The 14,621-nt window shown below is 42.4% G+C and overlaps 1 protein-coding gene across 2 annotated transcripts; it reads right to left on the bottom strand.

Annotated features, from left to right (window-relative positions):
- Positions 1-1,131: 1,131 nt before the first annotated feature.
- LOC117582568 (protein bicaudal D) lies at positions 1,132-14,268 on the bottom strand. Of its 2 annotated transcripts, none has more exons than XR_004573729.1 (8): positions 13,209-14,268; positions 4,077-4,442; positions 3,873-4,010; positions 2,964-3,811; positions 2,675-2,892; positions 2,360-2,614; positions 1,999-2,295; positions 1,132-1,775 (listed from the first exon to the last, which is right to left on the bottom strand). XR_004573729.1 is itself a non-coding variant. In XM_034270408.1 (8 exons), exons 1-8 carry the CDS (start codon positions 13,428-13,430, stop codon positions 1,658-1,660), a joined length of 2,340 nt encoding a protein of 779 aa, XP_034126299.1. In that variant the 5' UTR covers positions 13,431-14,265; the 3' UTR covers positions 1,132-1,657. The 2 variants fall into 2 exon arrangements, 1 of the variants encoding a protein (XP_034126299.1); XM_034270408.1 differs by having other exon boundaries at positions 2,121-2,295; positions 13,209-14,265.
- Between the last annotated feature and the right edge of the window lie 353 nt (positions 14,269-14,621).

The following is a 14,621-nucleotide window of genomic DNA, read 5'->3' as shown; positions in this document are numbered from 1 at the left end:
TTTGAGTTCGGTTTTCTTTTCATAAATAATTTGTTCATAGGCAACTCCGAGGAGTTTTTATCTGTGAATGCATGAATGGACGTTGTGTGTATGCGTGTTCGTGTGTGTGTGTAACTGAGTGTGTTTTCAGTGTAGTTTGTGTACTTTAAATATAAATTCAATTTAATGGCTCGGTAATTTACACAATATACGATCCTGTATATATAAATTTCATGTAGAATCTCATCTCTTCCGATTGATAACGAAAACGAAATGTCGTTAACCCAAAAAGAAGCAGCTAATTTTTAAGTTTCCATCTCTTGGAGGGTAAAGGGACTGCTACTACATAATGTGCTCTGGTTGTTGGACACTACTTTCGTGTTTAATTAGCTACGATAATAATATTTATTTAAACTTTAACTCTTTGTCTTGCTATTTTGTATGTTGGTTAAGCTGCTTGGTAATCACCATAGTTATTTATTTTGTGTGTGTTAAACCATATAGTATTACATATATTAAGGCCATAAGAGCTTGTTGCTGCTGAAATAATATAAGATAAAAGGTTATTCTAATGGTTTCATCAGATACTGTGGCACAAGAAATCCTACATTATCCTACAGCAACAAAAAACAAAAAAAAACTCATTCAAAATGAAAACAAATTTCTTATTTACTTGCTTGATATTTTTGTGTGTTTGCAATTTATTAATTAAATTAAATAATAATGCACAAATCATACATACATAATTTTTGCAATTAATGCTAACTGTGAACCACAAAAAAAACTAGGTTTTTTTCTCCATTGCAAACAATAATTAATTTCCTACAACTTCATCATTTTGGCGAGGCCCCAGTGGCGCTCTATAAATACAAATAATCATCTTCAGAATCGTCTTTGAGACTTTGTAGCCTGTTTGCTACATTGTTGGTATACAATGGCTTGCAAACACAAACAATAATATACATTTCGGCGAGGAGGAAGGGTCTCCTCTTGTTCATGTTACGTACATTTTTAGGGGGTACGACTGTAAACCCGTGTGAAAATACTCTTGGTTATCGGGCAGGGCAGGCCAATTAATACATGATTCCACAATTGCCAATACCAATTTCGTTTGTTCAACAACAATATTTTTTATCAATTTCTCTCGTTTTGTTTTACTTTTCCTTGCTTGCGCACAGCGTTGATAACAAAAATTCAAAATTCAACGCGAAACTTAACAAAAATCAAATTGATATGAAACTAGGACGCTATCGAATACATATAGTACATGTGATTCGCATTTAGAAAAATACAATTCGTTACGTTTTATCTTCTCGTTTACCTCACACTTTTTGTTTCGTCTTAATTAAATTAATTGGACGTTTAAGTAACTAACCGTTAATAACCATTTACTGCTTCCGGCTTCCTTTCGATCTTGTCTAACACAAAACTTTCATTCTAACTAAACTTTCAATAAATACAAATACAATACAAACAAATATATAGTTATAGTAGTTAGATGGAGAATAGTTATAGCTTGGTTCTCAAATCGTTCACAATCTGCAGTAAGTTTTGTGTATTGCTGCAGGGCTGATCTCTTTATAAATCTCTCTCTCTGTCTGAAGGAACTCCAACAAACTTACAACTTAAGCAAAGTATAAACTAAAGCCAAAAGTTTACGCTGCACGCTGATTTTATGTTAGAAGGGATTTGCATTACTGCTCGCTGGATTCCTGCTCGATGGACGTGTACTGAACGAGGACTTGCCGCGTGTGGCACTCTGCTGTGGCATCGGACGACGCACATGACGCATTTCGCTGTTTGAGGGGGAAGGAAACGAAAGAAATGTGTTATTCTTGTGTGGTTCTAATGGTTGTTTATAACTTTCATTGTTTCAACACTTAAAATGTTGATGATTCTACTGTTTAATCAGCGCACAGCGGGGCTGTTTTTGGGATTAGGCGGATTCCAGCAGCGGGTTAGCAGGCAGGCAGGCGGCAGACATGCAAAGCCTATTTGTTGCAATTTGCAAATGCTTACCGAATGCTGGAGTCTCGGGAATTGGGAGGGATACAAGGAAGAACATAACAGAACTTTATGTGACAGTGACAGATATGTGTAGGGGATTTATGGCTGACTTTTAGCGACCCAAATGCACCCACCGATCCATTTCCATCTCCTCCAGACGCTGGGTAAGGGCCAGCTTCTGCTGGACAGCCAAACGCAGCAGCTGATTGAGTGTCTTCTTCTCCTCCTCGGCAGCCTCTAGCTGGCGATTGAGATCATCCACTTGAGTGACATACTCCTCACAGCGTGCAGCAAACATGGCACGCAGACCTGAGAAATTAATTAATTAATTATTAATTAGATAAAATGCAACAACTTATCGTTGGATAATTACTGGAGAAGGTGGCTGCATCTTCTTTGAGCAAACGGAGCTCGTTACGCAGCTTGGACATGGTGTCGCTGACAATAATCTTTTCGTTCTCGTACTTGGACTTGAGATTGGTAAGAGCCACCTCGGCGGTTTGTTTGTTTGACTTGAGCACATTACGAAGGGTTCCGATTTGTTCTCGTTTCACCGACAGCAAACTCTTGAGCTTGACTATTTGCTCCTGCAACTCTTCCATTTCCTCGGTGTTGCCCTTTTCCACAGCTATAATAGATGACAATACTTATAAATGAATGCTTTTATACAATTGGGAGATCCACGTACCATCTCCACTCTCGGAGCGAACTTTGTGTTTGTTCAAATCGATGGTATGCTCCACAGCTGTCTTCAAATGCTTGATCTGATCGCTGACCGTGTCCACATACTTCTTGATCTCCACCGAATCGGCCAAACCCTGGAGATCCTCAACGATTTGTGGACGAGCAATAAACACATCGGACTTGAACTGTGACTGGATGGCAGTAAGCGAATCGTTCTCAAAGCTACAATGAGAATAATATTGCACCGATTACAAAAAGCTCTAATAAACAATATTCTTTTATCTCAATCTAACCTCATATCATCGCTCTTATGATCCAGTAGTACACGTGTGGGAGTGTCCCCATTGACAGTGCAGACCAGATGATAAAGCTGAGCCAGATCATCGCTGAGGGCCACCAGAGTGCTGCGAGCCGAGCCCAGGCTCTGGCCGGCATTCTGGGAGATGTGCGTGAGGGTCTTCACATCGCTCTGCAGATCCAGGGACTTTTGCTCGGTGGCTAGGAGCTTGTTCTTCAGATTTGTCACCTCATTGCGCAACGTGGTGGTGGCATCTGTGTAGTTGAGGCCCTTTTGAAGCTCGGAAATGTCAGTCTTGAGGCCATCGATCTCCTTGGCGGAGAGCGTGAACCAGTTGGCGTACTGCGAGATGATTGCCCGCAGCTGCTGCTGCAGTTCATCCTTCTGGTCCTGCGCAGCCGTCTGGTCCTTGACATCGATCTGCTTCTTCAGCTGAACCAAAGCATCCACATGGGCGGCCAATAGTGCCAGGCGGGACATGAAGTTCTGCAACTCGTTTTGTGACTTGTCCAGACTCGTTTGAGCCTCCCGCAGATTGGCCGTCAGATGAGTCTTCTCGTTCTCCATGCTCTCCAGCTGTTTTTCGAGCTTCTTCAGCTCATTCAGATGGATTTCGGAGAAGAGATCGCATTTGGTGCCATCGGGAGATTTCAGTTCGGTGCTCAGGTCAGCCTCCAGGCGTTTCAGTGCTAGATTCTCCTCCTCGCCATCCGAATTCTGGCTGACATTGTCCTCCATATTGTTGCGTATGCTGTAGGCCAGATTGCTGATGTGATACATGGACTCGCGATTCAAATGGCCATCCAGCTCCTTCTTCAGCGCATACTTTGCCTCCCGTTCCCCCTAATGCAGAATGGTAGTGGATCAGTATTTATGGATACATTTAGTCATTCAAATGCTGCACCTGCAATGCCTCCAGAGCCTCCTCCATTTGCTTTTCGGCAATCTTCTTGAGATTCGCCAGCTCATCCACCTGTTGATTTAGCAGCTCAACCTCCTCGGTGAGACGACGAATCTCATGTTTGGCCCCTTCAAACTCCACCTAAAAGGAAACACAAATCAATTATTAATTACATCTTCCTATATCATGTCTATTTGAGGAACTCACCTGAGAGCTACGCAGATTGGAGACTTGCTTCTGCAGCGATATGTTCTCCTCTTCCAGCTCAGAGTACTCACTGAGCATACGCGTCTCCCGAAACTTTAGATCCTTTAACTCGGACTTGAGACGCAGTCGTTCTGCCTCGTTGTCACTCTTGTCACGACCAAAGTCCGAGTTCTCCTGCAGCATGCGATCGCGCTCGTTTCGCACTCGCTCCAGCTCATGGCGCAGCTGTTTTGTGTCGTTCTCCAGGTCAAAGATTTGCAGATTGAGCGAGGTTTCCCTGGCCGCGGACTCATTGAGCAGTGCATCCTCCTGCTCGATGCCCGTCTTGTTGGTGACCTTCTGTGAGCTCTGGAACTTTGTTAGGGCCTGCAATGGATTACAACAGAACGGACGATGAGTGAGGTGTCAGATGGGGCGGCGTAAAAATGTGGCTAATGCCACACCACGATAGTAATCATAAAAGTTTCCCTCCAGCAGCCCCAGCCATTGGATTTTTATTGCAGTAATTTGCATGTGTAAGTTACTGGAGGGAATGGATGTTCGAAAGGGTGTGGCTCGTTTGGGTTGTTTCGAGGAGAGGCGTTTACCACTAGGGACCTTTGCTGTGGCTCACTGCCTTTCACTTGGCTTCATTTTTCATTAAATTCCCCAGCTCCAATACGCTTTTATCTCTTGGGTATATAAGCATTGAAAGAGAACTCATGGGTACGCATATTCGAAGATATAATTCTATTTTAATATTCAAACATTAATTAAATATTTCTAAAAAATATATATCTATTCCAACCCACTAAAATCCCATCTATCTTTATTATATCTGATAAACCCTAAAGGAAAGAGTATATTCGGCATTTTGCTGATTGAAAAATATGTCCTTAAACATCTTCGAGTTTTATTTACCTCCCACTGCAGTGCACTGCATATCTCCCAGATGCAGATGCAGCAGCTAGCTGCTCTCTGGGATTCCCTGGACTCAGTCGTCCGTATATATTGGATTTTCGATAATTGCGTGCCTGGGCAGTGGCAGTGGCAGAGGCAGAGTGTCGGTAAGCGCATTAATGACGCTCGGAAGCACATAAATGTTAACGGGGGCACACCCAGTACCCAGGACGACGAGGGCCATGCCCGTCAGTTGTCCAACAAGGTAAATATGTACATAGGTACGAATATACGAGCAGTATACATAGTGTTTATGTGGCCAGGCCAAGCCCTTAACTGGGCGCAGGAGACGCTGCTGATTGTTGGCATGCGGCATGTCCATATGGTCAGGGAGTGGGTGGACTCTGGGTGTGCTCCTACCGTGTTTTGGGGGTGTATAATCCTTATGGCGGCTTTAATTGAAATCTCAAACCCCGTCTGCCAGTCGCCAGTCTACCAGTTTTCTATGGGCACATTTCGAGTACGTGCTTCACAAGTTTCATCATCCAAACGCGGCCAGAAATCATGAGTGGGACTTTTGCAGACCGACCTCAGAGCCAAAGAGGAGGCCAGAAAGTGGGAATCACAGAGAAGCAACCACATTGCCCAACGAGGAGTGACCACGAAAAGGAGAGCGAGGATAGAGAAAACTGCGTTAAGGACCAGTAAAAAGTTTAGTTTGGGCTTTTCTTTCGGGTTCTCTCTGTCCGCCGTTTTAAATGCTGTGTAATTAGCAGGCGGCAGAGGCACACAAATGACGCCAGTCGTGTCTATCCTTAACCCGTTGATAAGCCGCGTCTTGTTGGCCAACTCTGCTTCATTTCTCTTAGTTTTTACTGTGGCCGTATAATTATCGTTGACGGCTCTGGGCGACGTCAACCAAAGCTTTTCCTCTTGTTTTTTTTTGCAATCTCAATTTGACAATCGTACACACCCACAATCGACCGCCTCTCGCCCTCTCTAGCCACTCAGGCGGCTGGTTGCTTTAAGCTAAGTGCATTTCGTTAATTAGTGTAATACGACGCGGAAGTAAGGGGGACTAAGGGGGTGCTATAGTTGTAAAGACGGCAAACCTAAAGGAGAAAGAAAACAAAAGGCCAAGGCAAGAGTCGGATGGAATTTCAGCTGCCTAAAAGCTGTCGCACGTTCGTTCATGCAACCGAATTGCAAGGCGCCTCTTAAGTTAAGAGGGAAAATAGAGAGAAGACTGGAAGGGAAAGAGTTGGGAGAACGGAGGGGGCAGGTGAGAGATAATCAACAAACAAAGAATCTGAAATGAGGGCGGATTTAAAAAGCATTTCTTTCAAATGTAACAGAATGTTTTATCCATATAAAAGAGATCCTTATATGAACATATTCTTCGAGACGGTATATACGATACAAAGAACAAATGACATTAAGATCTCAACACTTTCTTGTTACTTTTACTTATTTTTATGATTTTTTTTTCGCTTTATTATTCTGCAGATTGTGTAACTTTTAAATAATTTAAAAGAGATCTTCAAATTCCATTGGACACTTTGTTTGAATTAGAAATTTTTAAGAGTTTCAACACTTGTTAGTCAACCTTTCATTTAATCAACATTTACATCTCAGAGAAAAGAAAAGCACTACAATGGAAAATATTGTTGAAATGCAGAAGGCAAGACATCAAATTTGAAAGATTGTATTATTGAATTAACCTGCGATCTCTATTCTATTTGGGATCCCAAGAGACGTCCTGCTCGAAATTAGGTAAACATAATTTCATTCTATATGGTACAATATGTTTATCTTCACTTTGAGGTTAAATTACGTGAATATTTTCGCTCCATAAATATAATCTTGTGTCCTTCATTCTCTACATTTTCATAAATACCCCACCAATTGCTCACAGTGTACCTCGCCATCCATGTGAAGTGACGGCATAGACGGGGCAACAGGCCACAAAACAAATGACGGCATAAACTTTATGCAAATTAGAAAAGATTTTTAATTAAGTCGAGCAAATATTAACACAGTTCAGAAGAGGCCAAACAGAAGAGGCACAGCCAAAGAGGCACTTCACATAGTATGGCGCCAGACCAGACACCGGGTCCGGGAACAGGCCTATGCCCCCATCCTGATATCTAATAGAAAATTTCACAATGTATCTGCGGATGGATTAAACGCAGGGAGATCCCGTTCAAATGAACTGAAAGTGGGGTGGCATTAGGCAGTGGCAGCAACAGCTGTTGCGGACATCTCTATCTCTGTCTCTTTGTATATCTATATGCATGGAATGATGTTGCAATGTTTGGTTTCCCACTGCCATAGCCACAGCTCCTCCTGACCGAACAGGCACTAAAAATAGACCAGATTGCCCACATTATGACGACGATGAGCAGAATTTTGGAGCGCACTGTGGCAGCGCACTGAGGTGGGAACAGCAGGGAACAACAGCTCGGTCCGTACCGGCAATGGGCGACCATAACAATAACCTCCTCCTCGTGCAATGGCATGGATACAGAGCTACGGACATGGGATGGGGGGGGAGGGTCTGTTATGGGTGGTTATGCTCCCCAATGTTGATAAAGTATGCCATGAATGACTGAACAGATTGTATATATTGTACATATATTCCATGGGGGCGACACCACGCCCATCTCGTTAACTGACGACTGAGACGGCAACGGCCGCTTCACTCTCATGGAACGCAGCAGAGTAAATTTAAATCTGGTAACAGCCTACGAATGCAACCCAAATAACAATCAACAATAAACTGTTTTGCACACGGTGAAAACTAGGGGTAGAAAGCTCGAGTCTCACGTATAAAAAGATTTCTCTATCTAAAATCAATATTTCATCTTCCATTTTCCACCATTTTCCATCAATCTTGGAAAAATCATTTAAATAAAAAAATTTATTTTAAAAATATAATTTAGAGACCATTTTCTAATAGCTTTTCATCAATCTTCAGACTGGTATCTTCCATCGATCTTCAAATGTTCTTCCATCTATCTTCAAACTATTCTATATTCATCTTAAACCCATTTCTCTTCTATTCATTTGAATCTTATTGCAAGATCTACATACACATGAATGTTTCTTCAAAGCAAACTTTTGGAGATTTCCAAAATTTTTCATATGACATTCGGATTTTTAGCCACTGATTTTTCCCTCAGTGCACTGTTTGTTATGGTCTCTGACATAAACCCACACACGTGAACACACAAAGAGAGAAAGAGATCCACACACACACTCTGGAGAGAGAGAGAGAGAAAGAGAGAGCGGACGGACGCACATTTGTGGCCATGTCAATGCACGGGCATGACACTCACTGAATTTGAAATGTCGCCAAATGAAAGAAAAAAGAAAAGCCACAAAAAATATAAAATAAAACGACAAATGAAAACGGCGACCAGAAAAGCGAGAAAACTGCAAGAGAAAATAATGTGTGTGTGTAGAAATTTGTAGCATGGAAACTGTGGCACAAAAGAACTCAAATTACGCCCTCAATGAAATGGGAATCCGTGAGATTTGCCAACTGCGAGGGCAAACGGAATAAGTATGTCTTACCCTCTAAAGTGCCAGAATATGAAGGGAGTAATCCTGTTGAACTCAAGCATACCTGGGGGTGTCCTAAGTAGAATATTAAATTCGTTTTTTGACATTGACTATTCTAACGAATATTTAAAATGAGAAAATAAAGCTGAAGTTAATGCTGAAGCTGTGGCAATTGAAGGAAATCTTATAAAAGACTATTTTTGCATCGATTTTACAGATGTTTAACGAAACAAAAATTCCATTGGAGTTCTACCCACACTCTCTTTTTCAAGGCTCAACCTCGACATGCCCCCAGAAAAAACGGCGTTCTTAAGAAAAAAGTAGGAAATTTTAAATGGAGCACAGTGAGGGGCCACACACTACCGTAAATCCTTGAAAGAGCGGAACCACATAAAACGAAATAATAATAACTATTCCGAGTGCAACAGCATCCTTGTCTTCCTTCTTCTTCTACCACTGTATTCGGCCAATGTGTGTTGCATAATGGGATCCTCGCCTCAGTTTAACAGCCAATGGTCCTTCCACGTTGCATCCATCTGGTTGCACATTTGCACACTGTTTCGAAAACGATGTGGAGATGATTGCCATGCAAATGTCAGCTGGCAGGCATCCAGCAACGGGATGGCAGAATGGCTACACTCGAGGTCAAATTAGCAGAGGGAACCCTAAAGGGGATGCGCCAAAAAGTTTACGCAAATAAATGGCACAGTCATTATGCAGGACAAACCAATCTAGGGTCCATTCCCACCAAAAAACACCCGAAACCCCATTTGCGATTCAGAACCATTTTAGTTGCACAGTCACCTCCAGGGGACAGGGCTATATATTTCGCCAGACCCCAGCAGGAGACAGAGTTCCATCTCTCAAACGAGACCCATCCTGTGCGACATCTCTCGCACAGATCCCCTCCAGGACTTGGGACTACAAAAGTTCAATTGTCACAACAGTTGTCCTGTGTACGCCCGAGCATCCTTGCACAGATTTTGCTCATCATCGTCACAAGTTTTGTGTACTTTACATTTTCATTGCTTGCAATTCATTGCAACGGCCTCTGGGGAAATGGGAGGCAGTGTGGGAGGTAGGGGGACCTGTCTGGCTGTGTGCGCTTGGCGGGAAGTACAACACTTTTTTCCTACTCATTTCCTTTTTCCTCTGCGACTCCTGCCACTGCTACTGATGCCAATGCAGCTGTCTGACTGCGACGGAAACATGTTTTGTCAGTGCTCAAGCGCCACATTTAACCCCTTGCAACCCATGGCCCCCCTTTTTGTGGGGCATCCAATGGCAGTTGCGGCTCATCCTCTTCTTGCTGTTGCTGCTGCCAGTTTGATTGCCGGAGAATTGCAATTTGCGCCAAAAGAACAGAACATCAGTGTCAAATCATTATAATTCTCTATTTTTTTCTTTTCCTCCTGTTTTCCCTCTTAATCCTGCTATTGCTGCTGGTCCTGATCCTCTTCGTAATTCAGCCTCTCCTTTTGCGGCTTTCATGTTGCTGTTGCATTTCTAATTGTAATTGTGTAACCAGGATTTGGCTCGGTTAAGCATTTGGCAAGGATTCACAGGGTCATAAATTCATGAAGCTTAAGCTTAAGGTTGAGCACCACTGCTGTTGGGGGTGCTTATATTTATTGATTTGGAAAATGTTTATGTGAACACAGAGCCATTAATTAGGATTAAAATTCAAAGTCACTAATCGGAGTTGAGTTCGTTCCCTCTCCACTACTCCAATAGCCAATGTGGCTCCCATTGATCCGAGGCTTACACTTTATTAGAAAATGCTCGATATATAGGTATGTATGTATGTGCTCCATATGTGTGTACATAATGTAAATTCTATTTTCTCTTTAAAAAAATACCTTTTGTTACTTTTGTAACATTCCACACAACTTTGCTTTAGTAAATTCCACACGAAACCACGACAAATAATGGCATTAATTATTAAATTTGTATTAAAAACTTGTTGGTATCGACCAGGACCCAAAAAGTAGCAACGTTGACACAGCAGGCCCCGCGACAGAAACAGAACCCACAGAACAACGGTGGAATGTCCTTGGTGTAAGCCATAAATTATGACCATCACACACACACACACACGAACGCAGAATCGGACAGAAGAGCACCCGGACAGCACAAAACAAGACAGGAAATTCATGTACGAGATGGTTGGGAGGAGGGACTGCGTCCCTCGTTCGCTTTATGGCCCTTGTTGCGGAGCCCATTTTAATTGCCGCAGTTACAAACGTCCAAAAAACATCGTATGTGTCGCCCTGCCCCCACTGGTTGCAATAGCTCTGAATCCCTATGAACTGAATGGGAAAGTGGCTCTGTCGCTGACAGGTTTTCCTGGCCAAATATTTGTTCTGTGGCTGCAGTTGTTACCAATTTTCAGTAACCCGGAAACCTAATCAAAACTCTCATAGCATTAAAACTCATTCAATGGGAAAATTTTGACCTCCGGGCCAAATCTCATGGTAAATTTTCGATTATATTAATTTTAGTAAGCTAATTTCACGCCCCGGGCACAGGTCTCCATAGTCACAGTAGGGCGGAAACTTTCCATTCCGTACCGTACCGTCCCATTCCCTTCTGATTTGTGTCATTTCACGGTGAGGTCGCCCACGGCTGATATCTTGATTACAAGTGGAAATACCCTTCCCCCTTCTGATGCGCCTCAGCCTCATCCCCTGAGTTACAGTTAGCGAAAAATGCCTGGAGTGACGTTTTCGTCGACGTTGCGAAAGTTATTATACTCTTTTGAGGTATTTTCGTGTTCATGAGATTTTTGGAACACTGAAAGATGCATTATTATTCACATTCGAACTATATATATTCTTTTATATTTTTTGTATACAATTCTCAGTCAACTAACAAAATATAGGAAAATACAAAAAAATATCAGTAAAATTCTAAAAAAATTACCATGAACTCGAAAACGTAAAGTTTCTTCAAAAGAAAGGGTATCTTTAAGTCCATCCATTTAGCGTTTTTAATTTTTTTAATTTTAAGCATCCATTAAAATGTGTGAGTGGGAGAGAGTGGGAATGCGTTTGTATAACTGTGTGGGTGAGGGGAAAAGAGGGAGGCATTCAGAGAGGGTTTTCTCTCGCACTCGTTTTTTGTGTTCTCGGAAAAGTTCAGTTGAGTTCAAATCCAACAAGCTGGAAACCATCAAGCGGGGCCCAAGTGCAAACTACAATTAATTGGCAGGCTTTTTGCTATTTTCCTGAATATGCAGGTGTTAACGTCCCCTGGGGGGGTTTGTTACCCAAGATCTTTGAACTTTGCATAAATGAAAAGTTATCCCTGCAGTTATGACATAATTAAAGCCAGAAAACAGTTTGTGGGTAAATCGAATTCATATTTTATTACAAATAATTTAATTAAAAAACTTTAAGAAGCGACTATATTTAATTCCTGAAAAGCATCAGAATGTATAAATATTCTGCTAAGCCTAATTCACCCTGATAGTCATACTCCCAGAAAAATCGTTTACTTTAGCAACCACTTTAATTATCAACAATACAAAGAGAAAAACAGAGTCACAAAAGGCAAAACAAAACATAGAATAGAGAAATGATAATAGAGGGCAGAATGATTATTGTTCCCTCACTTGATTTTTGCAGACGAAGGGACAAAAGTTTGCCTGTGTCTGGCTATGCCCGGTTCCTGTCTTTTTCATCCAGCGGAGGAATTCCAGCGGAAATGCCAAGCGGTAGCGACGACTAATTGGCAGAGTTTATTCATACTAGACGGGGTTCTGAGCGGGGTAAAAGGAGGCAATGTGGCGCTTAACGTAGGTGCAAAATGAAACGGCAAAAATAGATTGACCGTGCTAAAACCAGAGAACTGAAATAATGGAAGTATTCTTGACGGCTGTTTTTAATTTGTGTTTTGTTTAAAGTTTACAGCTATTAACAGCTGTATATTCTTGGTAATACCATACCATGCAATATTTATCAACTTTGACATACAAATATGTTTATTAAAAGTGTAAAGTTTTAGCAATTAACTTTTTATTTTTTCCATTTTATACTAACCAAGCAATTTTTTATTCCACTGCAGAACACAAATACTAATCTAAGTCCAACCAAAAACACTTTCAGAAAGACTCCAAATTCTTGCACAAACTAACCGCGATCAGGAGAGATAGAGGTAGAACCAGAACGACAGTAATGCGTTTGGGAGAGGGGTGGTGCGGCGTTCACTGAATGGTTAAGAGTACCGCAAGCCCAGTTTTGAAAAGCAGCACGTGACCATATGGTCATGGTCAGCGGACTCAGTTCGATCGGCGATTATTTCAGCTAGACCTAGCAGACAAGACCAAAGAGAGCGCTGCAAAAGACAAAAGCGAGAGAGCGAGAAATGGAGAGAAGAGAGAGACTGGCCAACAGGTGAGCGAGTTAATTTGCCAGCAAGACAAATTGAAGGCGATTGTGAAAACGCTTTGCTTTTTGTTTTTATGCGAGCTAAATAGTTGGGTGAGCAAGATAGCAGATAAGCGGCGAATGCTTGGAAACCGACCAGAATGGTAATAACAGTGGACCCTGGCTAAATGAGATTCCGAAGGTGTTAAGGGAACACACGGAAGTCTGGGAGGAGCTTAGCCGGAAGGAGATGACTTATTAACCCCTTTCTTTAATTAAATATGAACAGGTCTTAATCCCCCCTATCCCACCCTCCGCTTACCTCTTGCGTTATGTCCAGCTCGTGCCGTGTGTTATCGTAGAGAGTTTCCAGCTCCTCGCATTTCTGCTCCAGCGCCGACTTCTCCTCCAACAGGGACAAGCCATATTGGGCAGACTGGGCGCTGGCGGAGGATACCTGGTCAAGTTCTCGGGTCAGACGCTCCACTTCCATGCGCAGCTCCTCGAGGGATTGGCTGCCCTCTGTTTGGCTGGGGCTGGACATGGCTGGTGGATAGGGGCGTGTTGGAAGGGAAATGCGGGTGGATCGGACGGTAAAGGCAGCCCGTAGGCGTGGCACTGACTCCTCCTGTGACTCTCCTGTTGCTTGGGCGGAATCGTAGATTTCTAGTTCTCCCTGTTTTTGTTTTTGGAGGGAAATCAATACAAAATGTTCCTCTCGTTTTGTTTATGCCGGACGTGGAGTGCAGGGGGTTGTGGTGGCGCTGGAGCTTCTGCAGTTTCCCGTTTACTCAAACACATTCAAAATGTGGAGAGGCGTTCATAACTCCACACACACACACACTGTGATGTTCTCAGCTCTGCGCTGCGCTGGTGTGTGCGTGTGCGTTTTACCTTTTCTCTTTTGTGCTACTCTCCAGTGAAGTGGAATGAAAATTGGAATTTCTGTTCAATTCAATTCTTTTTCCACAAGCCAAAATGTGTGTTTTTTTACACTTGTCGCACTTGGAACAACTATTCCAGGCGCGTGTTGCACACTCTCCCACACCCACACAGCAGCAGTTGGCAGCGCAGGAAGTTGTTTCAATTAACAAAAAACGGCAGAGCACAGTTTTGTCGTCAACATGACATCACACGATTTCCACTTTCATTGCTATACAAATTTGTGCCCATATATTTTGTGTTGTTGCCTGCAACCAGAGTGGCGCTTCGTATCGGATTTTCGTTGCACAAGTTTCGGTAGAGACGGATGAATTACTTTAAACGGGCAGTAATTGAAGGCGTAATTTTCAAGCAAAATCCAAAAACTAAACAATCACGTCCGACCTGGCTAAAACTAAACGTTGTTTTTTTTCGTTGCCAGAAAGTTGAAAAAGAGGTATGGCCAATAAGCGAAACTGCCCAGAAACTCCAATTCGTGCGGTACGAATTCCACCCCTTTTCCCCAACATACCTTGCATTTCTTAATCTTGAAGGCTAGGTGAGGTTCGTTCGAGGCTCGTAATTTCCCTTGGCCGTTTTGGCCTGCTGTCCATACCTTTCCATGACCGTCTCCATTCAACAATATACCGAAAGATACTTTCCCATTGAAGAAATATACCGTAAATATACTGCTGAAATCATATTCCTCGATTTTGATATTCGATTTAATTTTAAAAGCTAACTACGACTCTCAGCGCTAAAAATGCAGTTTAATCCGATTGATTAATCAATTCTCTAGTAGATAAGCTTGTTT

The sequence above is a fragment of the Drosophila guanche genome, unplaced genomic scaffold (genome assembly GCF_900245975.1).
Source record: "Drosophila guanche unplaced genomic scaffold, DGUA_6, whole genome shotgun sequence".
NCBI classification, from domain to species: Eukaryota; Metazoa; Arthropoda; class Insecta; order Diptera; family Drosophilidae; genus Drosophila; species Drosophila guanche.
The sequence above is the reverse complement of the archived record's forward strand: the minus strand, read 5'-3'. Positions and strand labels throughout refer to the sequence as shown.